This window comes from Cavia porcellus, unplaced genomic scaffold (genome assembly GCF_034190915.1).
Source record: "Cavia porcellus strain 051 isolate PalLab524CR breed Dunkin Hartley unplaced genomic scaffold, mCavPor4.1 scaffold_14, whole genome shotgun sequence".
Classification (NCBI taxonomy): domain Eukaryota; kingdom Metazoa; phylum Chordata; class Mammalia; order Rodentia; family Caviidae; genus Cavia; species Cavia porcellus.
In genome coordinates this window covers 47,834,319-47,860,076 of record NW_026947497.1, presented here as the reverse complement: position 1 = coordinate 47,860,076, position 25,758 = coordinate 47,834,319, and the positions used below count along the sequence as shown (strand labels likewise).

General features: G+C 41.3%; 1 protein-coding gene across 2 annotated transcripts in view; it reads left to right on the top strand.

The window, feature by feature from the left end:
- Positions 1 to 1,147: 1,147 nt before the first annotated feature.
- Positions 1,148 to 25,758, top strand: part of Rxfp1 (relaxin family peptide receptor 1) — a 98,091-nt gene continuing 73,480 nt past the window's right edge. The window contains exon 1 of one of the 2 annotated variants that reach the window (XM_013160409.2): positions 1,148 to 1,595. In XM_013160409.2, coding sequence (XP_013015863.2) covers positions 1,547 to 1,595 — 49 coding nt within the window. In that variant the 5' untranslated portion in view covers positions 1,148 to 1,546. 2 annotated transcript variants of the gene reach the window in all.

The following is a 25,758-nucleotide window of genomic DNA, read 5'->3' as shown; positions in this document are numbered from 1 at the left end:
TCAGACGTGTCCATGTGCCCCACAGTGCCCATTAGTATTTCTAAACAGTGTTTCTAAATCATTCAATAATCTGCTACAAGCCTACACAATAATCTTAAAACCTTTGTAGTATTACCCAAACTGCTGAACATTTCAATGACATTTAAATTTAGTCCACCACAACATAAAAAAAAGTTTTAAATGATTTATTAAAATAAGTCTCCTGCTAAATGAATAGGGATAAACAATGATTCCAATTCCAAATTTCTCTTTATAGGGAATTGATCATTTCTATGTGAGGAAAGCACAGTATAATATATATCCTTTTAGTCACTATTTAAAATAGGCTTAATCAATTTATTTTTTAAAAAATTGAAATCAGAGATATAAGGAAATATAATTTAGACAGATTATCCCTGTAAAATCCACAAAAAAGGAGCATTAACCTCACAGACATGCCAAGATGTTACCAAATCATTCTAGAAATACATTATTGAGTCACAAAGTGAGAATTACACAATCTGGTTTAAAATGCATTCCATAAGAATATTCCTTTTATCTGTGTACTTTTCCTCTCTGCGGATCAGATAATAGAAATCAGCGTCATCTGAAAGCCATCATTTAGAAATGACACAGGACCACCGTGGACCTTCTGGGGGCCCCCTGCTGACCATCACAACTGTCTTTCTGGATCAGTAAGCTCCTCCAGGGAACTAACTATCCTTCAGCCCAGCACCTACTCAGCTCTAAAGGGGCAAGGTCCCTGCAATCGGAACCCAGAAAGACTCTGCTCCATAACATGTCAGGGTCACTACCGTAGCAAAATTCAGGAATTCAAAAGAATCTTAGATTGGGTTTCTTCATATATTTCTTTGAGTTATACCCTATTATTGAAATATGCGCAGACTATAAAAGAATGCTATAGTTACACTTTAATTCCTCCCTTACAGTTAATTTCACCAAGGACTACCCTGTGGGGTTCTGTTCTTTTCCTAGAACCATGCCATGGGAGGACATTAGCTGTTGTTTTCCTTTTGTTTGTAAGTGAGAACTATATCCAAGACAATTGTTTTCTAGTCAAGTGACTTTGATCACTTCAGACACTTCCGAGAGTTGACGTTTCCCCTTATCTGGAAACTGTGAGAGCACACAGAAACTAGATGCTCAGAGTGAAAGGAGAGCCTGTGAGTTCTGTCTGAAACTTTTCCTCACTGCTCAGCTTTGCTGTGTTCACGCATGTGTGTGTGTGTGTGTGTGTGTGTGTGTGTGTGTGTGTGCTTGTGCATGTGTATTAATGCGTGTGTGTGAAGAAGGAGACTGAGACTAAGACTCTTGGAGAAGGTGGGCTGGGGAGGAGGAGAGATCCTGAGAGAGAGAGAGAGAGACAGAGAGACAGAGAGAGAGAGAGAGAGAGAGAGAGAGAGAGAGAGAGAGAGAGAGAGAGACTGCTTTATAGCTGTTAAGACTGCAGACAGAAATAGCAGGCAACCACTGTGAGCTGTATCTGACTCAGAAACCAAGACCAAATTTTACTCACTTTCGCTAATCAGTTGATCAGAAGAAGGAAATGACATCTGGTTCTGTCTTCTTCTACATCTTAATGATTGGAGAGTATTGTAAGTATTCTTGGCACCTAATTTTGTATTCCTTGGTATTGTGTGAAACCATCACAAGTATTATGTTGGCACAGTGCATGCTATCAGCATAAATGTTCATTACTTACATTTATGCTTTTAGGCTAAAATGTATTTTCTGACGAAATTGTCATCTCTCTTCAGAATTATTCTTCTGAGATGTTTTCCGTGTGTATTTGCATGAAATATCTGGATAGCTTGTCATAATATTTAATCAAGATGATTATGCCATGTAAATCTATGCTTTATAAGAACAGATTTATCCAGAGAGTACAAGTAATGCTATAATACGGAAAGAGTAACTCCTTACAGATGCTGTGTCCAGAGATTATGTTCTCTTAAATGGGTGGGAAAGTCTTGACTTTGTTCTATTTCTGTGGAGTTTTGCAGATTTTCTGTCCTCTGGGGTTTGGTACCTCAGGTGTAAATCACACACAGATGCACTCAGGAAACTCTGCTTGGCAAGGGTTCTCCCTGTGCTTTGAGAGGAAAAGGAAAGAAGGGCACACAAGGAAATCAACACAGACCTTTCATTTTTACCTATAATGACAAACCCTGCTTTCTCTGTGTGTGTCATGACTTATTCAGAAATCTTCTTTTAATTCAGAGGAAAGCAGGATTTTGCATTGAGCCTCATTTGAATTGTGTGATGCAGATAAAAAGAAAATGTTTGTGTTTCTTGGGTAATAATGAATGAGGAAGACAAAATCAAGCAAAGACCCTTTCTGAGGACTTTTAATACCTTAAGTTTTTGGGAATGTGAGCTTCATCAAATTTAGATCTCATAAGCAAGATTATATTCCTCTGGCACCTAAAAGTTTGCAAAAGTTTTGTTTACACTAACATATACTATTGAGGAATAGCTCATGGCAACTTTCTCTCTTAAAGCTGATAACTTATACTGAACCGGAGTGACAGTGGTTCCATTTCTCTTTTTTTCCTTCACTTCACACACCTCATCTTCCAGTTAAAGGTGACAGACTGTATCAAAGTCAGTGAAACTTCTTCAATTTTCCAAGAAATATTCTAGTCTTAGCTTTCTCCCCCTCTAATCTTGATCACTGATATTTCCATTTTCTTAAAAGGGAGGTAAAAAAAGTCAAACTACAAATCACCACCAAAAACTGAATTTTTCTAATTATAACCCAGTGTTTAAGCTATCAGAGCTCCTGACATTTACAACCAGAAGCCTTGTCAATTGAGAGCAAATTTTACTATCCCCAATTTCATTTCAATGAAATTTTGAATAGATTCAATAAGCCAAAAGGATATTTTTAAAGTAGGCTTCCTATTCTGAAAAATTCAGTGTTTATCAAAGGTGTTCTGGGAAGGTTAAGGAGAAATGTTGGCCAGTGTGTAACTGAAGTCATTTTGGGTTAATAAAAAATTCTATGTTAACATATCCTCTCTGCTTCTCATGAGAAAATTATTCTCATGAGAAGAAAGAGAAAATGGTGATGATGATGCCAAGACTCTAAAGCTTTTGTTATTAAAAGAAAATTTGGTGAGGCACTGTAAGCACTTGAGAGCTCTGAGCCCTCATCCTCTCTGACCCTGCACAGGGCATGAAAGCCTAAGCATTTGCCCCAGGGTTAGATTGCAGGCTAAAGGGTGTTAACTAGACATCAGGTTGGGGGAGCACATGGCAAGGACCCCTAAATAACAACTAGCACCCCATGACTTTGGCTTACCTTTGGTGCAGTCTATCACCTAGGTTTTGCCAAAGCAAGGATTTCTTGTGCACGAAGGATGGCACCCCCACTGCCACACAAAAGGACAAGTTCTTGTGCCTCTCCAGCTGTCCCATGGTTACTGCCTATTCACTTTGCTTTGCTGCTTTTTATTATTCTCCTGTTTTGTGGCACAAACAGTGGGATACTGTGGATGATGCCTGTGATAAGGTGCTTCACTGTGCCACCAGGTACTCATTTCAATGATTTTCAATGACTTACCCTCTCAGAGCCTTGGTTTGTAAAATTCCCATCAAATCCTTTACCCTCCCAAACACCCAAAACCTCCTCTATTTGCATCTTGTCACAAAAATTGCCTCCTTGATGGTCTCAATTATTACACAAATACAAAGAAGCACATCAGAAATGCAAGACCCGGGGACACTCAGCAGCTTGTCACAAGGTTCAGGATTTTAATGTTTATTTGCATCAGGATTTTAATGCTCTTGGTCCATTCTCAGTACAGACAGTACAAACAGTTGAGCCTTGAAATTAACAAAGCTATTAGTCATTCTGTTAACCAAAAGCACCCTCCGAGTACATGAGCTTGAGAACAGGAATACAGGGTGTCTAACACCACAGTGCTTACTCTGAAGGGGCGGAGTGGGGAAGATAGCAAGTTGATCCAGGATTACAGTTCACTGAGACAAAGGCAAAGACCAAGGTGTCCACACAGAGACAGGACGCTGAGAGAGAGCCTACTTCCTTTGAGCCCTCAACAGTTTTCATTCTTTAAAAAGTCTCTCCTGAGCACTTCACTAAATTGTACCATTGTTAATTCCTTAGTTTCGATAATGTACAGTTGCTATGTAAGATTTCGTCACTGGGAAAGCTGGCTGAACGATACCTGGGGACCCATTACAGTACTTTTGTCATCTTATTATTGACTCTTGTCATCTTATTATTACTTCAAAATTAAAAGTTAAAATGAGTTATGTCATAAATTCTTATCAGCAAATGTTTTGCTCATTACTTAAATAATGTCATTCAACAAATAATTGATTTACCTAATACTTCAAGTAGACAGGGAGCAGATAACAAAGTAGGAAATAGAAAGATTCCAAGCACGAATTTGATCATCTTCGGTACTTAGCCAAGGTCTGGTCCAGCAGATGAAGTCCTAGTAGATTCCAGGGCTGCTTCCCAAATCACCGGTCTTTGCCGTGCACTCCAGTGTTTGCATAATTTCCAGGTCTCTCTAAAGGGGGAGGAGGGAAGCAATGATCCAAAAGAGGGCAATGGCTTGATGAGTACTTGAGAATGGATAATTCTGCCACATTTGCTTACTTCAAAATGTCAGGAGAGCAAATGCACCACTATGCAGATTACAGAAGTGTCTAGTATTCCATTCACATTTTTGAAGGCTGGTAACAATGCTATTTTTTTCTTACTATGAGTTTAGAATCATGCTTTCGAGTAGAAAAAAACTTAAGAGATCTGTACAAATTTATCACCATCTGCATACAGGGAAATAGATTATTATGTGTAACAACCAAATAAATCCACAAACATAATTTCAAACACCAGGACAAACTTCTTAAATTGAAGTACCTGGAGCTCCTGGAGTTGAGTATCTATTTCAAGTTGTGTGTTTAAATATGCATTTGTTTTAACATTTTCCATTTATTAGGAACTTTCTGTGGCCCAGGAACCATACTAAGTACTTTGAAAACTATGAGATGCCCTTACGTTATAAAATCAGAGGCAGAAAGTGAGACATATTAGATAGCGTTCTTGTCACTACCTTCCAAAAAGTGTTGCAAAAGAATATTTGAATCCAAGTCTGTCTCCTTGAAAAGACAATGCTAGAAAAACATGATTCAGTCAAAAACAGTCCAAAATTATATCATAAATTTAGAAGTAAAGATACCTAGAGCAAACTACTGGACTTCAGGCAAATTATGTATTTCTCCATTTGTGGAATTAAGCAATAAAAATAATGCTAACCATCCAAAGTGATTCAAGCATGCTATGTGTGTGTACCATTCTGTCAGGACAAAATCCATTAATCTGTGTGACCAGTATGCACTAAGGAAAAACATGCGGAGCCCAAGGTCTCAAAGCCCATAAAGTCAGGCTGCCACCTGGCAGGAGGCTTCCTCATCCCAAGAGAGCTGACAGCCCTGCTTAGGTTTATAGCTCTCTTCACATGAGCTGGTACTGTGGGCTCTGTGTGTATCATCAGGATGCAGCAACTGATGCATTAGGGTACATTTGTCCACAGGTTGGATGGGTAAGCATCACCTGGGAAGCACCTCTGTTTGCAGCACATAACCCTGCACTATCCACACAGCAAGTATCAATAATTATTGGCCTCGCCTCTGTGCAGCTCACCTCCCCATCCTCTTAGGAATGAAATCTGAATCACCCACAATTTGCCCATGCTTATTTTGGAGGAAGAAGAGCGTTCTTGCTCTGACCGGGCAACAGCTGAAGCCGAGGACTGAGGTTAAAGGTTCCTGGAACATGGCCCATCACATAGGGAACCGAGCTTACGGGATGGCAAGGGAAATAATGAGAAATTGTGCGTGATTCAGATTTCATTGTTGCTTTCCATTACCAAAATAATAAATGTCACATAGGAAAGTAGGAGAGAATAAAGTGAGGTCTCCCATATTTGGGTTAGGAATCAGTATTTTCAATTAAGCAACTATGTTGTGGTGATTCTGGATTTGGTATTCTGTTCAATTAATTTGATGGTTATTTCAATATTTCCTGCCTTCCCTGGGGGTTCCCTTATTGCTTTAATCTTTTATGATAATAAATATGTCCTTTTGAAATGAAAATAAATGCTCTCAAATAAATGTCTGAGCACTCATCACCGGGTAGGGACTCTTGTGGCCCTGTCACCAACTGTCTTGGTCCACATGCAGGCCTCATGATTGACAGCTGTGCTTGGGACTCCTGGGACATCAGTTCTCTGGTAGCACAGGGTACAGGTTCTCTCCATGATCCTCTCCCCAGTCAAGTCCAAATCTACCTCTAATCTAAGTGTTCTGTTGAACCTGACAGTGATCCACCCACATGATGAAGCCCAAAACAGAACAGCAGGTAAACTGAGGGTTCTTAAATAGCAGGGACTGTACCACAGTTTCCCGAGACAGTAGAGATTTCCAGTATTTTTTGGTTTTGGTTTTTGTGATGAGGTTGAGTGTGCTTTTGACCAGAGAGACCACCCAGATAGAACAAACTCTTTTGTTATAAAACAGGTGCTGATGCTTCTGCCTCCTCCTCCTCCTCTTCTTTAATTCATTTAGGAAGAAATACACAAAGTTGCCTTTTTTTTTTCTTCCTGACGTCTGAACCTCCAGTGAAATGCTATCTAGCTAGGCAATTTCCACTCATGTCTCTTAAGTACTTTTTAAATTTCAGCTGCATAAGTCAGACTTCTTTGAATTGGAAGGAAATACAGAAGGTATAGAGAGCAGCGCCCTCATGTTTTACACAGAAAGAAAGACCAAAGGCTGCGTAGCCAACCTCCCTTTTATCTCCTTCTATTCCTCTTCTGATTTTTAAATGCGGATCTCCAAATTGCATGTGTAACACAAAACAGTAGGAAATATCAGAAAGTTAAAACATCTTGTATTGCATAATGTGATCTTCAAAGTAGCTGTTCAGATTACAAGTTACAGGCGTGAAAGAAATGATCAAATAATCAAACAATGAAATCACAAACTGTTCTTCTTGATGAACAGATTATTAATTTTCCATCGCTTCATTCTGAAATTACATATCATTGTTTTTATTCTTTTTTCTTTGCTCATTTTAAAATTAAAAAAACACTTTTAAATTAGATAAAAGCCTACACTGACATTATAATTATATTATCCAATGAAACCCTAGCTTCAAAGATAGAGACTTGACTGATGCATTACCCTAACACAATGGCTTTGCACATTAGTGCCTAGTAGATGGACTTCCAAATCAGGCTCACAGTCCAGGAGAGAAAGGCTCTGGTTCCACCTCCCATGGAGGTTTTGCACAGGTCCTTTGGGGGAAGAAGCTTTTAAAACAGCAGGAGACCTGGATCCAGTAGAGGTTCTCGTTGAGAGTATTCCCTGTCTAGTCCTTGTCCCTATCTATGCCCCAAACAATCCAGTCACCTCTAAATTGCATCACAAGTCTAGCCCTGGGGCTACCCTCCAAGATACATGGTCTGTGAGAGATGCAGGTTGAAAGTGAAACCTTGTACCTCTGAATGCAGAAGCTGTGGCCAGCAAAATCAGCCACCTTCTCTGGAGTCACTGGTAGACAATCAGAATCTCTTAAGTCATCTCTCTCCTACTCCTTTCTCCCCAGGGAAAAGATATACCTGTGCTGACCCCTGCCAGGGAGCAGGAGCAGGGAGGCATTAGACCTACTACTGCATATTCCTTCTCTGTGCGGCCCAGCACGCAGACTCACAGCCAGCCAGCCAGTTTGCTGGCTTCAGAGAGCCCTTGCTGTGTGACAAGTCAGCCCCAGGCAGTGTGATGATTCATGAGGTGGTGGCATTTAATCCTACCCTGATGAACTATCAGTGACCATGACAGTATAATTTCTTTTTTGACACATGGGGTGACACTGTCTTTGCATTTTGGTTCCAGGCATTGAGATAGAATGAGTAGGTAGAAGTTAAATAATTTTCCCTGATTACTTTCTTACTTCTTTCAATTGTGAGGGGAGCAGTATGTGTGTTGGGGGCTACTGGAGGTTGTACCCAGGGCCTTTGCACTGTTGCATTTCTAACTGTAATTTTTATTTTATTTTTTACTTTTGAAACAGGATCTTGTTAATTTGCTCAGTGTGTGCTCAAATTTGCATTCCTCTTGACTCAGCCTCCCAGAGTGCTGGGACTGCAGACATTTGCTTCCTCAGCTGGCCAGTGATACCTTCAATTTTAATCCTGCTGTGTGATCTGTTCCTCCTTTTCTTCTCCCCCACAAAGGCTGCTCCATGCAAATCTCTGCAGCATTTCATTTCCTGGCTTCCATGCGGGTCCTTATACTGGTTGCCCTTTAAGAAGCCACTTCCCCTTTCTTCCCTAGCACTTTTTATGTCTTAATTAAAACCTTTTCTCTCCTAATCAATCTTTCTTTTATTAGTCTCATCCTGATTCCTAACAAAATACCCAGAGAGAGACTCTCTTCTCTTGATCCCAAATCTTGGAATCTAAATTCTTATTTCTCATCTGCTCATCTTCAGCTATGGCTGATGTCTGGGTGTCTTCCCAGGGTCTCATGTAGTCACGAGGGGCAGGTTTTTCAGAGGCTGCCGAATCTACAGACTGTCATTGGTTTAGTTCTGAGATTAAGGACGACTGATTGCTGGATCAGTCCAGTGACTGGATTAGCACCACCCTAATCTCAGCTATAAGATAAAAAGGGCAGAAAGAGACTTGCTTCCCCTGATTTTGCTCTGTTGCTTTTGCTGTCATCCATCACCATGAATGGTTGTCCTTCTGCCATGTTGCTCCCTGCCACATGCCACCCTACCTTGGAACCAGTAGATTATGGACTGAAACCTCCACAAACTGGAGCTGAATAAACTCTTCCTCCCTTACCTTTGGGTGTTGGCTGCCTTCTCTCAGCAACAAGAGAAAAGTAACTAAGACAGAATTTGGTACTGGGAGTGGGGCTCTCACTGTGACTATACCTGACCGTGTGTTTCAAAAGCCTTTGTAAATGGCTTGTGGGAAGTTTAGAAAGATTCAGAGATGTCAGGTAAGAGAGGAGCTGAAATGCCTTAGGCTAGGCTATTCTATATGGGAGATTCTGGTCAGAACTCAGAAGACTAGAGGGCTGACAGAATTTCAGGTAAAGCCTAGGCTTAGGAAATTTCTGCTAGGAAGAAGGACTGTGCTGGGTTTTGGACTACAAATGATATGTGTTATGGGTTGGCAGAAAGTTGGTCTGCATTTTACTCATGTCCAAAGACTTTGAGACTGAGAATAAGAGCAGTGGGCTAATTAATCTGGCAGAAGAATTTCAGGATATTCTAATGTTGAGGTGGTGGCATGGCTATTGCTGGAGCTTTCAGCTAGATTTATGTTAAGAATCAATACCAAAGAGTCCAGAAGAATGATTTAAAATGTGGTGAGTTTAGCCAGAAAGGAAGCTTCAGTAGAGCTGTACATTGCAAAATTTGAGCAAAGCAGATCTTGGTTGCTAAGAAGGAACCAGAGACTAAGAAGAATGGCCTGAGAGCATCACAAGCAGCAACAGGACTCCACCCTTTGCAATCTCAAAACTTCAAAAGTGAAAGACTTTGCTTTGAGAAGAAAGCCACAGAGCACCATAGTCCAGAATAGTGTCAGCCAAGAGAATTTGTTCCTCATAATTGGATTCAAGGTGTTCAGCAATGGAGGCACTCAAACTTTACAGCAAAGACAGAGAAAAGTCTGGCTACTGCTCCAGCTGGCACTAGACCTTGACATCATCCACATGATGCTGGTTTTATGTGAATGCAGAATGCAAAATTGTGGGCTTAAGAAGGCTTACAATTTGATTTCAGAAGGCCTAGGAGGCTGGGCAGTATGTGCCCCTGAGAGGGCAGTGTGTCCAGCTATGAGGGTGAAGCCAAAGGTTTAGTAGAGCTCAGAAGGTTGGAAAAGCCAGGAAGGTGGAGCATCTAAGGAAATATGCAGGGAGGGAACAGAGTGGACCCAAGAAAAAAGTGATGAGAGTTACAACCATGGGAAGTGCTGCAGGGGTGGAATCAACCAAGCCCTTTGGAGCTCACAATTTGTTATGGATTGTGTAAAAAGCTGCACATGGAACTACAGGACTTAATATTTGTCCTGCTGGATTTTGGACTTACTTGGTTTCAATCTTTTGTATTCCCCTTTTTGTAACATTTGGAATGCAGATATGCACCTTGTGCTATTGAATGCTGGAAGTGTTTAATTTTCATTTGTACAGGGGTTCACGGTTAAAATTTGCCTTACTTCTTGGAGGAGACTTTGGACTTGAATTTTTCAGCAAGGCTGAAAGTGTTAGAACTTTGGCAACTCCTAGAGATGGACCAAATGGCTTTTGTATAAAGAAGTGCACACAAGTCTTTGGAAGAGGCAGGGGCAGAATGCTATGGTTTATGTCTGTATGTTCCTACATAGTCTCATGTGGTCATGAGAGGCAGGTTTTTTGGAGATGGCTGAACCTAAAATTTGTGGTTAGTTCATTGTCTAGTGATGGAATTAAACATGAGTTATTGCTCGATCAGTCCAATGCTTGGATTAGCACAGCCCTAAACCCAGCAGCTTGAAGAAATTAAAAGGGATGGAAATAGGCTTGCTCTCCCCTCATTTTTCACTCTTGCTGATTTTGTTGTCTTCCACCCCCATGAACTGTTGCCCCTCTGCCATATGCCACCCTGCCTTGGAACCAGCTGATTATGGACTGAAACTTCCACAAACTGTAAGCTAAATAAACCTTTCTTCTCTTAATTTTAGGAGTCAAGTATTTTGTCTCAACTGCAAAAGAAAAGTAACTGAGATGTCTCCCTAAAACTCCCTCCTCACAAATTAAAATATCCATAGAAAACAGTTGTCAACTAAACATACTATTAGTGGATTCCACCTCTCCCTCATTTTGTAGCTGCCCAGATTTCTAGGCATTTTTGACTTTTTTTTTTCAGGATTGCATACACTGGTCACATTACCTGATACTCAGGGTACAAAGAAACTGTGACCCTCTAGGTCTGTATACTTGGGGTCATTTAGGCAGGTAACTCTCCCCTTACAGGCCTGAAGTTAAATTATAGAATAATCTGGGTAAGGTGGTGCATACTTGCAACCATGTAGTCCAGGAGACTGAAGTGAAAGGATTGCAAGTTTGTTCCTAGCTTGGGCGACTTAGTGAGACCCTGGGCAAATCAGTGAGACACCATCTCAAAATGAAAAATAAAAAGAGGCTGGGGATGTATCTTAGGACAAAAACCATGAACTCCCTGAAAAAATAATGTCATAAAAAATGCAAAGGCTCATGAACAGACAAATTTCTAGCATAGTGTATAAATCAGGTAAGTTGGCCTTTCTGCTGTTTGTGTGTTTAGATGACTATCTGCACCTCATTCTGCAAATCCACATGAGTGAAAATAATGAAGTTCACAGGTTCTCTGTGCCCTGGCTCTGAGCCAGCACACACCCCAATGCCATCCATGTGCTCATAAAACTTTCAGCCTTTTCCTCCTTCTCTTATGTCCCCTTAATTCTCTTCTTTTGTGCCTGTAGAGTCATTTAGCCTGCTGATTTTTTTTTTCTTTTTCTTTTTTTTAAATTGGAACCAGGGATTGAACTCAGGACCGCCTGCTTGCAAGGCAGGTGCTTATGCCGCTGAGCTAAATCCCCAGCCCTAGCCTGCTGATTTTTTAATAGATACTTTTCCAGACCAAAGGAGAAGTGTTTGACTCATTCTCAGTGGTCCAGAAGATTTGTCATTTTTATTTTCCCAGTTGTGGCTGATTTGTTGGAAACTGTGAACCACCTCTTGGTTTATAAATGTTTCTCCTTTCTCACACATTTCAAACTTAGATAAAAAGACGTCATCACCCACCCTTCTGCTAGCTCCTGTGACCCTCTATTTCACCTCTCCCTTTGGGTTCAGAACAAGAGAAATGGCTAGTCTGGCTAAGTTAAATTTAGACTTTTATATCTGCCTTTCTAATTGCAAGCCTTACCCACATCTTTTGAGTTCACAGAACAACAATTTAGCTCCTTGGGGACAAAAAGATTGTTTGTATTTATTGAATTTCAATGACTGTTCTGGACAGCTGAACATTCGCCCCGAGTGTTGACCTGAAAGAATGGGACCAATCATTTGTCCATCAAATTCATTTTCATGGGAGAGAAAAGCCTCTGCCAAGCTTTCTGCTGTGTCACTGGCTCTTGGACATTCTTTTCAAGTCATTGTGTGGGCATGAGTAGCAGGTTCAATATTACTCTCACAATCCATGGTAGTCATTGACCAGGAAAGACTGCACAGAGGAATGAAACAATTTCACTTATTTCCCTCTAGGAGTTCACAATCAAAGGCAGACAAACTCAACAGACACAGATTAGAATTACTGAATCAGAAGTGGAGCAAAAAGACCAAGGCCAAATGTTGCGTGATGATTATATTCTTTAATATGTTGCCTGTGATACAGTTATGGTAAAAGGCTGAACAGATAAGAGTGGATGAGTGAATGGATATAATATTAGTGAAGCGTGGCACTGAGGTTTGTGTGTTATAAGGGAAGGAGAAATAAGAATGGTGCTGCATGGTGCTGAATAAAATGTGTCCTCGGGGAGAGAGGGAGGCGTGCGGTGAGATCACCCAGCCACCCAGGATCTAGAGCAGTGGTTGGCGACAAACCAAGGGTATGTGCTAGTGATGAGTGAGTGTAAGCCTTATAAAGTCTTCCCGTGTCATCCCGTCTCTGAGTGGATTCACTCACAGATCTGGAAAGGTTAAAGAAGAACACATTTTATGTGAGCCACACAAAGTTTATTTCTCTTCTCCTCAGTCCCCTGGAGCTGCTTACTCATGTCACATAAAAAGAGCCTCTTCCATTGATCTGAAACACACACCCTGACTCAGACTCCGTCCCTTGGCCTCTCTGCCCTCCACCCCTGTCCTGCTCCTCACCGCATACCTCTAGGTCACACACATTCTCCTCACTCACTACATTTCTTTTCCACTCTGTTTTTCACCTAGGACTGAGTGTACAAGCCGTGTTGCCCATTAGCTGAAGCTGTATTTTTAGCCATTTATAGTTTTATTTTGCAGTAAGATCTCATCCAGATTGGGATCGAACTTGCAATCCTGCCTTGTATCTCACGAGGGACTGCAAGCATGTGTCACCACACTGGGCTCCACTCTGATTTCTTCAGTAGAATTAAACTCTCAGTTTTGTCCCTTTCTTCACTCAGAAAACAGAACTGTGGAGAGGCTGAGGGAAGAAGGTTAAGAAAGCAATGCCAGAATTATACCTTGATGTTTGGGGACAGAAGGAAATGTTGTGAACAACTGTACATACACACACATACACACACACACACACACACACACACACATCCAAACATGCAATGCTTTAGTTAAATATTAAGTATATCAAAACCAGGTATAGTACATCATATAAAAATGTTTATATTTTGGGAGCTACAAATTTCAGATGTGCAAAATGAAATTTTATGTTTCTAGGACCAAACTCATACCTTAAGACTATTACATAAAATTACAGGGTGCTTAAATTTGCAAATTTAGAGTAGCTTGATTTAAAAATCATGTCCTTTCTGGGAATCGTGGCACACATCTATAATCCTAGCCCTCGAGAGTCTGGGGCAGGAGGATTACTGAAAGTTTGAGGCCAGCCTGGGATACAAAGTGAGTTCAAGGCTAATCCAACCTACATGGCAAGACCTTGGCTCTAAAAAACAAGAAAATTATACCTTTTGCTTGAACATGCAACATTTATCACCTAAGCAGTTGTATCCATCCTACACTTTTCCTTTCGGTCCAACATTGTTTGCATTTAGCAGCAGCTCCTAGAACTTGGAAGCTGGAGAACGGTCAGAAAGTTGAAAGTCTGTGGTTATTTTGCCAACTTTCCTCAAGGTTCAGTCTTTCCAGCAGATTTGGCATCAACACTACTGAAGCATTCACCTTCCCCTGTCCTCCTGCTATTGTCACCCAACAACAGTAGTCCTTCACATCGTCTGCCCATCGCCAGCCTTCCTGGAAGGCATGGGAATCCCTCAAAGGAATCCAGGGAGATTTGGGGTGACAAAGGCCCTACCTTTAACTCACTGCTCCATGGTGGACACCAACCTCCTCACATCAAGCAGACCTCTGGCTGTTAGAGGCTCACATTTTCCTTGGGCTGAATATTATTTGAGATAAGAATCACTTCTGCCTGGGCAACTTCCAAATGCTTGGAGACTTTCCACCACCTTCTTTTGCCTAAGAAGTGTTAGATTCCAAGGGGAAATGGGTTTATCACCACATTCAGCTCTCACCAAGTTTCCGGAGTCACACATGTCTCGTCTTTGCTATGGGCTGTGGAAGGCTCGGTCTTCTGAAAGGCTCAGTATAATTGACCTTGGTGTTCAAAGCCAAGGTGGTAGAATTTATATGTGTTTATTTTATTGTATATAAATTTATATTTTTATACTTGTGTATATAAATGTGTGTGTGAGTGTGTGCGTGTGTGTTCTCCCCTCCAAGAAACTTTGGAACTCAAATTTAAACCTAGAAAGCATCTTTTGTGCTCTGTATTTCCCAGATAATAAAGTACAGTTCCAACACCTACTTTAAATAGTAGGAGAGAAGAAGAGATTATGGAAAAAGCCTTTTTCTATATCACAAAATCAAAGAGCAATAGCTTCATGTTACCAGGCACAAGTGGATATTCTTGTTTACCCCTGCTTTCAAGAAAAGAATCAGAACCTTAAAAACTTGCAGGTAGGTTTATCCTCATCATGAAAAGAATATTTTTATTTAATAATACTTAAAGTCAGACAAAAGTAGTCAGTCTATTTGGATCCAAAGTGAACCTGATTCAAAGTTCTGCACCCTTTTGGTTAACATTGTCCTTAATCTTGCATTATGTTGTCCAAAATGACTCCTCTTACTTCACTTGCATCTATGTTTTGTGTGGCTTTTAATTATGTTCCCTGCATTTTACAACATGATTTATTTTCCTTCTAAACAAGAGTGATCACAATAGTATAGCAGAAAACACCAAAATAGAGAAATACTGGCTGTGGCCCCCAAATAAGCCAGGAGGCCCAACCTGAACACAGGACAACCCGCCCTGGTATGAGTAAGTGGGCCAGTACCCGGTGAGGCCTCCAGCCAGCGATGAAGAGGGCCACACAGGACCCCAACATGCACACGCAGGCATTGTCATACACCAACTCCAAGCAGGCTCTACAGTCTGCTTTCTTCTTTCATGGGGCAACAGAGACAAGGACTAATCAACTGATCTGACCCTGGACAGAGGCAGCAACCAGAAAAAGAAGGGGACAGTCAGACCCAGAGACCCTCAACCATAAGTCCAGATGTCCAGCTGAACACTCTCCTTCTGGCTTGTAGCACCAGAGACAAGAGAGCCGATGGTGCTTCCCATCTATCAATGGAAGTGAGGGCACACTTAGGGGAGGACAGTACCACACTGCAGGAGGCAATGGACAGTGGAGTGTCCATGCAGAAAGTGCACCTTAAAAACTTATGGGCACAAAAGGATTGTGACTCCCTGGAACCTAGGACCTTGCAGATCTTGGATGGAAACCACTCATTCAAAAACATAGGAATTTTTTTTTACTCAACCTTTATTTGATGATTCTATTTGCATTATTTGCGTTTTTATTTCAGTGAATTTTTTTGAAGGGTTGGGAGTTTTCTCTCTTTTTTGTTCTTTTTCTTTTAGTTTCTACTCCTTCCCTCTTCAGCTTTACTCTCTTCATTCTTATCTTTATTTCATTTCTTCTAATTTGTCCTCTGTTTATCATTTTCCTTCTTTCTTGTTTGTTCTTTCCTGCAACTGTTCTCTAACAGCATGGTTCCCTTATATTGTGCAGTAGGAGCCCCGCAGATCACTTTTCTCTCCTCCTTCTAATATCCAGTTGGTTGATTTCTCAAAATCTGCTCTTTTTTTCTCCAATCTTCTACAACTTCTACTTTTATCAATCTAACTACTAAGTTTGAGAATCTCTAAACAGGTAGCTAACCTTATAGTACCACTGGTGAACGCTGTTCTGTTGGTAGAGGTAAAGTTACATTTAGTAGAAATTTAGAGTAGGTTAATAATACGTCAAAATGTCTTTGTCTTAGTGTTCGTACTAAAATTATAGGTCTCTTTTCTGTGCTCAAGGAAGGTTCATTATTGATCTCTAAATTTTTTCAATACTCAGTTTGTACTCAGTGCAGTAGGTGATGCTGACTTTATTAGTATAACCAAGATGAAATAGTTGCTGCTATTTATTGGTTTTCTTGGGATGCCAACATCTGCACTGTGATGTCATCATCAAAAATACTCTAACCTGTTCCTAGAGAACTAAGTATAGGACTGAATGCACTGCAGCCTCCCATCCCACATAAATGCAGATGGTTGGACCCTTGGGACCAAGGCAAAGGTGAATAGCTGTGCCCAGAGAAGAACACAGAAAAGTAACTGTGAGCCTCAACTTAAAAGCAAACAAACTTTTAACAGTAGAAAGATGAGAACAAGCCAACAAAATAGCTCCAAAATTTCCCAACTCCACCTAAGCTGATCCATTGGGACCTCAGGGGAGGAAAACAAAATCCACACATCTGAATTACTTGAAATGATATCAGGAGAGATAAGCAATAAACATGAGGCATCTGGCAAACTCACATAAGAAATAAACAAACAGATATTGAGTCAAATAAACAAAATTATCAGCCAATCTACACAAGGCACTAATAAAAAGCTAGCAGAACTACATAAAATGATGTAAAACACAACTGACCATTACAGGAAAGAATTAGAGTTCATGAAAATGTTCTAAGTACAAATTCAGGAGAACTTCCATTGAAATTATGAGCACCAAAAGTGACCAAGGTGAGGACAGTGTGAGAGCTGGAAGTCAGTGCTGTTGTCAGTGACCAGTTAGTAAGAGATGCCTTAAAAACCACAGAGAACGTGAACAATAGATCCAACACATCTTAGATGGTGCAAAGAAGACTAAGCTAAGATTTATGGAAATCAATGAAAAATCAAAACACCATACAAATGGCATGAAGAACCTGTTTACTGAAATAATACCAGAAAAAATTCAAACTAAGAGATAATTATTTAACATGCAAATAAGTGAGGCCTATAGAACCCCAAACAGCCACAATCAGAAAAGAACCTCTCCACAACAGTCACCATCAGAATCTCAGAAGTCCAACACAAGAAAGTCTTAAAAACCGAGCAAAACAACAAATGACTTAGAAGGTAAACCTATTGGAATTATAGCAGACTTCTCAAAATAAACTTTAAAGGCCAGGAGAGCTTAGAGTAGTGTTTCCATCCCTAAAGGAAAACAGACTTCAACAGTGGACCAATAAACAAAATCTGACAGTAGTCTTTATGTAAAAAATACATTTAACCCCCACCCATTAAAAAAAAAAAAACTCGAAAGACTAAAAGTCAAAAGATGGAAGACAATACCACATGCGATACCCCCCCCAAAAAAAACAAGCATAGCTGTCTTTTATTCAGACAAAATGGAATTCAAGCCAAAACTGATATAAAGAGACAAAGAAAATCACTTGGACCCTGAGACAAACGCAGTTTGTTTATTTCTTCGGTGAGTTTGGTTAAGAAAATGATCTAACAGGAAGAAATAAAAATTATCAGTACACATATACTGAACAACAGTATACTCAACTTCCTAAAACAAGTATTACTAGACATAAAAAATATGTCACATAAACAGAAACACAACTATAGTGGGGGAACCTCAACACCCCGCTATCAGAAATAGATCCACTAGATGAAAAGCAACAAAGAAATGGCAAAATTCAACAAAATCTTCAAGTGGACTGAATAGATATCTACAGTATTTCATTCCACAGCAGGATATATGCTCTTCTCAGAAGTTTAAAGAACTTTCTCCAAAACAAAGCACACACTAGCCAAAAAAGTAAACTGAAGTAAATGTAAAAAAAATTGAAATGATAACATGCATACTTACTATCAGATCACAGCACAATGAAACCAGAAGTTAACAACAAAATAAAACACAGATATTATGCAAAGGCATGGAAAGTAAACAATACAATCTTAACTAGACAATGGGTTACAGAAATAATCAGGGAAGAAATAAGACACTAACTAGAATCAAATGATACCACCAGTTCAACATGGTAGAATTTATGAGACACAACGAAAGCAGTCCTAATAGGACAGTTTATAGTATACCCACATCAAAAATAGTGTAAACCCAAATAAATAACCTAATGATGCACCTCAAGATCCTAGAAAAAAAAAAGAACACTCCAAAGCAAAAGCTGATACAAAGAAGAAAATTACAGAGATCAAAGCAGAAATAAATGAAATTAAGATCAAAATATTCAGCAGTAACTCCATTCAGAACTGAGTTGTTATTTGCAGGTAGGTAGATTTCTCCATTATTGCTTCAATTTCATTGTGTGTTATTGGTTAGGCAGGGCTTCTTTGTTCAGTTTTAGTGATTCATGTGCATCCAGGAATCTATCTCTCTCTTCTGAATTCTCAAACTTATTGGCGTACAGGTTTGAAGTAGTCATTAATAATATTTTCTATTTCATCAGTGTCCATTGCAATTTCATAGTTTCCATTTTTAGCTGCATGAATTTGAATCTTTTCTCTCTTTTTTGCTTAGATTGGCTATGAATTCATCTATTTTGTTTCTTTTGTAGAGTCAGCTCTTTGATTCATTAAATCTGTGTACTGTGCTTCCTAAGTTGTCTGTCACAGGTTTTTGAAGTGCTGGTATGGTGGTCAGAATTTTCTAGGTGGTGCCAAGGGTGTCTCTTTTGTTGGGGAGGGGCCTAGGAGTCCAGTCTAATTTAGTTTTGAAAGATTTCCTGTCTACCATGTGAACAACCAGCTAACAAAATACAAAAGGGGAAGCCAGAGCCCAAGCAGGGGAAAATTACAATTTGGGCATAAAAGTGGCTCATAAGCTGGGGAAAAGCCAGGTGAAGAATTAACAAATTCAGGATTCTTATGAACAAGAGTCTCCAGCATTTGTTAAAGGATTGTAGGTGGGAAATGAGGGGAGAAGAAAAAAAGATAAGAGGGTGCAAAATGAATTGTAAGGGTCAAGAAGAAAGAGGACATTTTTAAAGAAAAGAAGCCATGTGTTTTTTAATGGTCACACCTTCTATGTCTGCTGTGTTTAATTACTCACTTCTAGAGAAATGGGCTCTCTGTCCCCACCGCAGAGGTGTGTCCAAACCTTCTGCTGGTCGGGTGAAGCAGTCAGGACAGGCAGGGCAACAGGCTGCCACCCAGACGAACCAGGTGACAACAGCAGTGACAGCATATGACCAAAGAGGGAGACTGCAAATCGCTTCTCACTGCTTGTCTGGGAGAGGATTTAGCTCAGTGGCATAAGCGCCTGCCTTGCAAGCAGGCAGTCATGAGTTCGATCCCCGGTACCGATAAAAAGGAAAAAGACAAAAAAAAAAAAAAAAAAAAAAAGAGACCTAGGTTAGCAATCACCTCCCATCACAGTCTTTACTCCTCCTTTGTGGTAGCAGCTTGAGCAAGAAAAGGAAGCCAGGCAGCTAGCAACACAAAGCGAGCGCCCATGGATGGGTGTGTTCATTAAGAGGCAATCAGCAAAGTCAGGAGATGTGCTGCAAAAATTAAGGAGAGTCTTAGCAGATTCTTGATAGACAAAGATAAAAAGACAAAAGAAGTGCATAGCATAGCATGATAGAGTGCTGGCCTAAGGTGTGCAAGACCCTGGGTTTGACCCCCAGGGTTGAGGGGCACAGAGACAGAGACAGAGGCACAGGCACAGGCAGGGGCCAAACTGTTTATAAACCTTATTTTGAAGTTTTCAAAACACACAAAAATACTACAGAAGTAACACAATGACCTCTTCCAGACCCTTCGCCTGTCTTTTCTTACTGTGAACATTTCCCCATATCTCCCACCTTCCCTACCAAACACTCACACTTATTTTTTCTTGCTGAATGATGAGAGTATATTGCACTCCTTTATTCCCAAGTATTTCAATGTGTGTTTCCTAATAATTACATCCTCTGAGCCTCTACACAACTGCTAAATGCAATACATTCAAATTAATAAAATAATACCTAACACAATATCCATCTTCATACGTCACTGAGTGTCCCAATCTAGGATCACATGTGGCCTTGAGCAGCTGCAGTGATGTTATTATGTGATCGAGGTTCACTGTGCAGAATGGGAGGTTCCTCAGTTTCACATTGTCCACTTCAGCATATTTTTAAAAATATGATCCCACAACTACACATTTTGCAAATACAGAGTGATGCATAAGTTGTCACAGAAATATCCCAGAGGAAAGCAACACAGTGAACCTGAGGATCTATTGGAAATGCCTCCCAGGATTTGTAGGAGTTTTTCATTGACCTGTGACTCATGGGCTTCCTGTGTCCACATGCTTGCTGTTCTCACTGTTCTCAGCCAATCTTCACGCACATCACACGAATGAGCCCTGACCAACTTGCTATTTTGTTTCTAAAGCTTTGACCTTCACCCCCCACCCCATGTTCACCAGGTGACTCGCATTTTCAAGGTTCCTTTATTTAGATTCCTTTACCCAAAGAACAGCTTTTTGTTCCGGTCCAGAGTAGTCTGCATGGATGGTCTCATCAATCTTTTCTGGATAGGTTAGAAATGCATTATAGATATTGCACACAAAAAGCAAGCAAAAGACCAAGCAACAGGGCTTAAGCAAATAAGAATTTACTTTTTCCACCACTGCACAGAAGTAAACACTGGCTGGCTCTGGGTCACCTATTTAAGTGAGCCAGCGGAGTCTAGGGCTCTTTCTGTCCTTCCTCTCTGCCATCCTTCATGGTCTGCCCATAACACTGCTCATCTCTGAGGGGATGGAAAGCTGGGTACTGAATCTACACAAGTGAAGTCCAGGTTCAAAGCAGGAGGAAGTGGAGAGCAACATGGACTGGAATCCACCCCCCGCCATGCCTTTTCTCATGAAGGACATAGTTTTCCAGACATTACCATGATCAGAGTGAGGAGTGGATATAATGGATCATCTGGTTTTAAAAATAAATTGAGGGTTTCTGGGTCCACTCGCAGTTGTTGGAAGTAAAAAATTATAAGACAGAGGAAGTTCTGCCATTTGTAATAAGGGGCGAATCTGGAGGACATTATGTTAAGTGAAGTAAGCTGGATTCACAAACACTTCACAGTCTGGCTTACAAGTGGAATCCAGAACAGCAGATTCATACAATTAGAAAGCATAAACACCAGGAGCTGGAAGGTCAAGAAGGATGGAAGGGATGGGAAAACACTGGCCAAATTGTACAGGGTTTCAGGCAGTCAGGAAAACTAAGTTCCAAGGACCTACTGTCCAGCACAGCGGCTTTATTTAAGAATCTACACTTGCGTTGCTCAGAGGAGATTTTAAGTGTTCTCTCCTCAAAAATAGTGAGTATGCAAATTGATGGATATGATAATTGACTCAATTTAATTACATTGTATTCCATAGCTGATGCAATGTTGATTTGGCAATTAAAAATAAATTATATTTAAAACAAGGTTTGGGGATGTAGTTCAGTGATAAAGCAGTTGCCTAGCATATCCAGAGCTGTGGAGTCAGTGCCCAGCACCACAGACATGCACACAAATTAAGTTAGGACACACAGGCACACACACACATGCACACGCACACACACACACACACACTACTAAGGGAAGAAAAGAAGGTTGACCATAAGGCTAAAGTGTTACCAAAATGAAAACATTAAAAATTTATTACCTAGACATGAGCTAATACAAATTGGAATCATGGCTGAGACAGTAGCGATGGAAATCAGGTGTTAAATGGGAGAGGTATTAAGATGAAATACAACTGCCTTGATTTAGGATCTCCATTTCCTGGCTGTCTTACCAGCATGCTCTATAAATCTGACATCACACCAGCGAGGAGGAGTGGAATGTTATGGTTGGATACTCAAGAAAAGCGCTTTGTCACAGTTTGAGACATGCTGGAAATGCACAAACAAGAAACCCAGAAGGTCCACTTCTTTATGTGTTGGAAAAGATATTTACTTAATAAATGTTGATTAAATGATGGTGATGGTAGAATACCAGGCTCTAACTAGTGTTTACTACCCACACATCTGAAGAGCACTTATCCTGAACCTTCGAAAACTCTCAGTCTTAAAAACTCAAGCAGAGAAAAGAAAGGAAGGAAGGAAGGAAGGAAGGAAGGAAGGAAGGAAGGAAGGAAGGAAGGAAGGAAGGGAAGGAGGGAGGGTGGAGGAGAAAGAAGTGTTGTCTTTGGTCTTTCCCCAGCCTTTACCTCTTAGCTTTTTGTTTGGGCTTTTCCCAGAAGTCTAACCTAGATGAGCATCTGCATTTTTAACTACAACAGGGTTCAAATAATAAGGGCCACAGGAATTAGAGCACTGAGACCATTAGCAGCCACTTAGACCCATGGGCTCATGCTCACTACTGACCATCTGTCTTGGTAGAAAGGAAAAAGGACTTATTCAATACTAGCTCTGGGGAAATGAAGGGCCTCTTACCTCAGCAGCCCTCTAAACCTTTAAAAACTCTGTGTTGGCATCTTTTTAAACAAGAAGCAGCGGGGTGGGGACAGGAGGAGACAATGCTCAGGTGAGTCTCGCTCTCTCCTCCCTCCCGCCCTGCACCCCAGCCACTCTTTGCCCTCCTTGTGCAGATGGAATTGAACTTCCTGCCACTGTCACCTGCTGTTCCATCACTCACCTGGGCTAAGGTCAGGTGGGGAAGGCCTTCTATGGCCTAAGCCTGAGGAGGTGTGAAGACTTCACTTGTCTCTAAAGGTGAAAAAAAAAAAAAAACAAACCCCTTCTGAGCTCTATTTTGCTGTGCCAGTTAAACTACAGAGGCAGACAATCAAGGATTCTGATGAAAAAATCAGGAGAAAGCTATGAAAAGCTGACAGAACTCAAAAAGCACAAATCTATGATCAAATTTATAGGACAAAAAAACCCCCACTGGTGGCCCTGAACTTAGCACCAGGCTGTTCAACAGGTCAAAAAAAGGCTGGATTGAGAAGCTTTGCTCATAAGGCTAAACACAAAATTATACCAGAGGTAGCACTACAGACATTGTTTGGAAACTTTTATTAAAAAAGGGGAGACAAGAAGTGGGCATTAAGTGGCTTGAGAAATAGTATGAGGAAAATATTTGTTTTGCCCTGTTTTGTGTTTAAGATGAGATCCATAAGAGTATGTTTTCAGCACATTAGCAATGATCTAAGAAGGGGATAAAAATGAGTGATGCTCCACGAAAGAAGCCAGAGTAGCTGGCAAGCGGCAGAGGGAAACGGAGGTGCTGAAGATGGGCAGGAATTTCACATGTGCCTAAGCTGAGGCACCTTCTCACTGGGTCTCCCACAGCACAGCTGACCAGGCTGAGTCCTATCATCTGTGTCTGTCACGCACGTCTCTCCCCACGAGTCCCTCTCTTATAAGTGTATGTACCAGGTGCAGTCTACGTGCATGAACCTGCATTGAGTTCTGGGTGAGGAAACGCTACTGTTGATCGGGACTCAAACATCTTACCTCTGGGTAGAAGGCCTAGGAAAAGCTTGAGGGGCAGCCTGGGGTGCTGCCCAGGTTCCCATGAGTGGGGGGGGTCCATATAGAGGTTTTACTCTCTATATTCTTCCTGGCTTCAGCCCAGAAGGGCACAAGCCGGGACAGCTGAGTGGACTGTGACCAGGGCTGGGCTTGGAGGGTTTCTCCCCTGCACATTGTAACAAATCATAGTCAGCACCTTGGTGACAAAGGTTAAAAGATAGGTTAAAATTAAAGCACAGTTTTACAGGGTCTAGGAAAGTTCAAAAATGAAGATCCTGAGACACAAGGGAAAACTGTCCACCCTTAGGTCTTAGTTCACTACGCAGGGACAGCTGTAGAAACCTGAATGGATAGACAGAGTACAATCCACGGACAACAGGTTAGGTGTGGGACCCAGCAAGACCCATCTGTGGGAGCCCTCCTGAGGCCCTTCGCCTCTCGCCAGCTAGAATAAAAGCATTATTACTTACTACTGGACCCTAGTAAGTTAAAGCTCTTCTTTGTGACCTGCGCTTACACAGAAAAGAGAGAGGAAAATAGAGTGATCAGTTTATGTTCTATGCCGGCTTTAGGCAAAAGGGATTCTGTTTTTTTGACCTGCCTGGGAAAGAGGGACCCTGGGTTCCCTCTTCTGGCTGGGGGAAAAAGAACCCAGGGAGCGCAGAAGGACAGGCAAAGGGCAGGGAGCTTTGGTACTCAGCCTGCATCTGAAGACTCACTTGGGAGTGTTGTTTTCTGAGCCCCAGCAGGCCTTTTTCACAAAAGTGAATCATACTTTAAGTCTAAAAATGGTAACTTTCAAAGGCTGCAAATCCTCAAAAGCCAGGTCCATAAATCTTTACTATTTTACTTTATCCACTTAATGAAGTTCCTGGACTGAAGTGTTTTGTGTACACAGAGCACACACATCTCAGAAGTTCAGTTTTATGTCTAAAAAGATTCTCTAAGTTAGAGCTTCTCTGTTCATGGCGTTCATCAGTTCACAGAACTAATACAGTCTGAAAATATGCTGTGGCTGATCTCTAATTCTCTTTTGGCAGAAGAAAATTACTTAAATTATCTGTCTAATTTTACAAGAACTCCAGAAATTGTTTCAGTAACCCAGTACAGAGTGTAATCCATGATGTTTAGAAATAATTCCTTGTAACCAACATGAATATCTTCCCTGGAATCAGGGGTGATCTCTTTCCCAAGTTAGCTGTCAAAATCAATGATAGCTCTACTCATCCCTCTGATAATATCTATTTCTAAAATCTCTTAAAATGAATCATACAATCTCCACAGAGAGAAACATCACAGAGCTCTTTACTGCCCATGCCCTGAGTAAGCTCCTGAGAAAGCAGTCTGCTAGCACTGAGAGCTTTCTCCCTGCTTAGTCACTGCTGTGGTTTGGAAAGGGATCCCACAGACCCCTGGGTCAGAGGTTGGGTCCCCAGCCTGTGCACTGCCCAGAGTGGTGGAAACCTGAAGAGATGAGGTCAAAGGGAGGACATTAGGTCATGGGGATGCGCCTTGGAGAAGACAGTGAAACTCCAGCTTCCCTCCCTTCCCCCTTCCTTTCTTGCCCCTCCCCTTTCCTCCCTTCCTCCTTTCCTCCCCCTCCTCACCTCCTTCCCCCTCCCCTCCCCTTTCCATCCCCTCCCCCTCTCCTTCCCCTCCCCCTCACCTCCACTCTCCCTCTCCCTTCCCTTCTCCTGTCTTTCTCCCTCTTCCTCTCCCTCTCTACCTTCTTGTCTCCTCTCTCTCTCCCTGTCCTTTTTCCTGTCTCTCCCTCTCCGTCTGCACTCCACCTTCCTCTCCCTCCCCCCTCCCGCTCCCTCCCCTCTCTCTTGTTCTCCCCTCTCAATCTCTGCCCTCTCTCTCCCTTTGGCTCCTGTATTTTGCTTCTTTGCTGCCATGAGCTTAGCAATTTTCTCTCCATCACATCCCCACCATCATGTCCTACCTCTCTACAGGCCCAAAGCCAACAAGCCAACTCACCTGAGTAGGCCCAATATTAGGTGGTACTGATGCAATTTTGGCCAATACGTTTCCAAGGCCTAGTCCAGGGTTCTTCTGCCTAGGCACTTTACGACAGTGGAGGCTTTAGGACAGACAAATATTTGTTTTGGAGAACTGTCCTATGAAGTATGCTGTGTGTAATCTCATCCC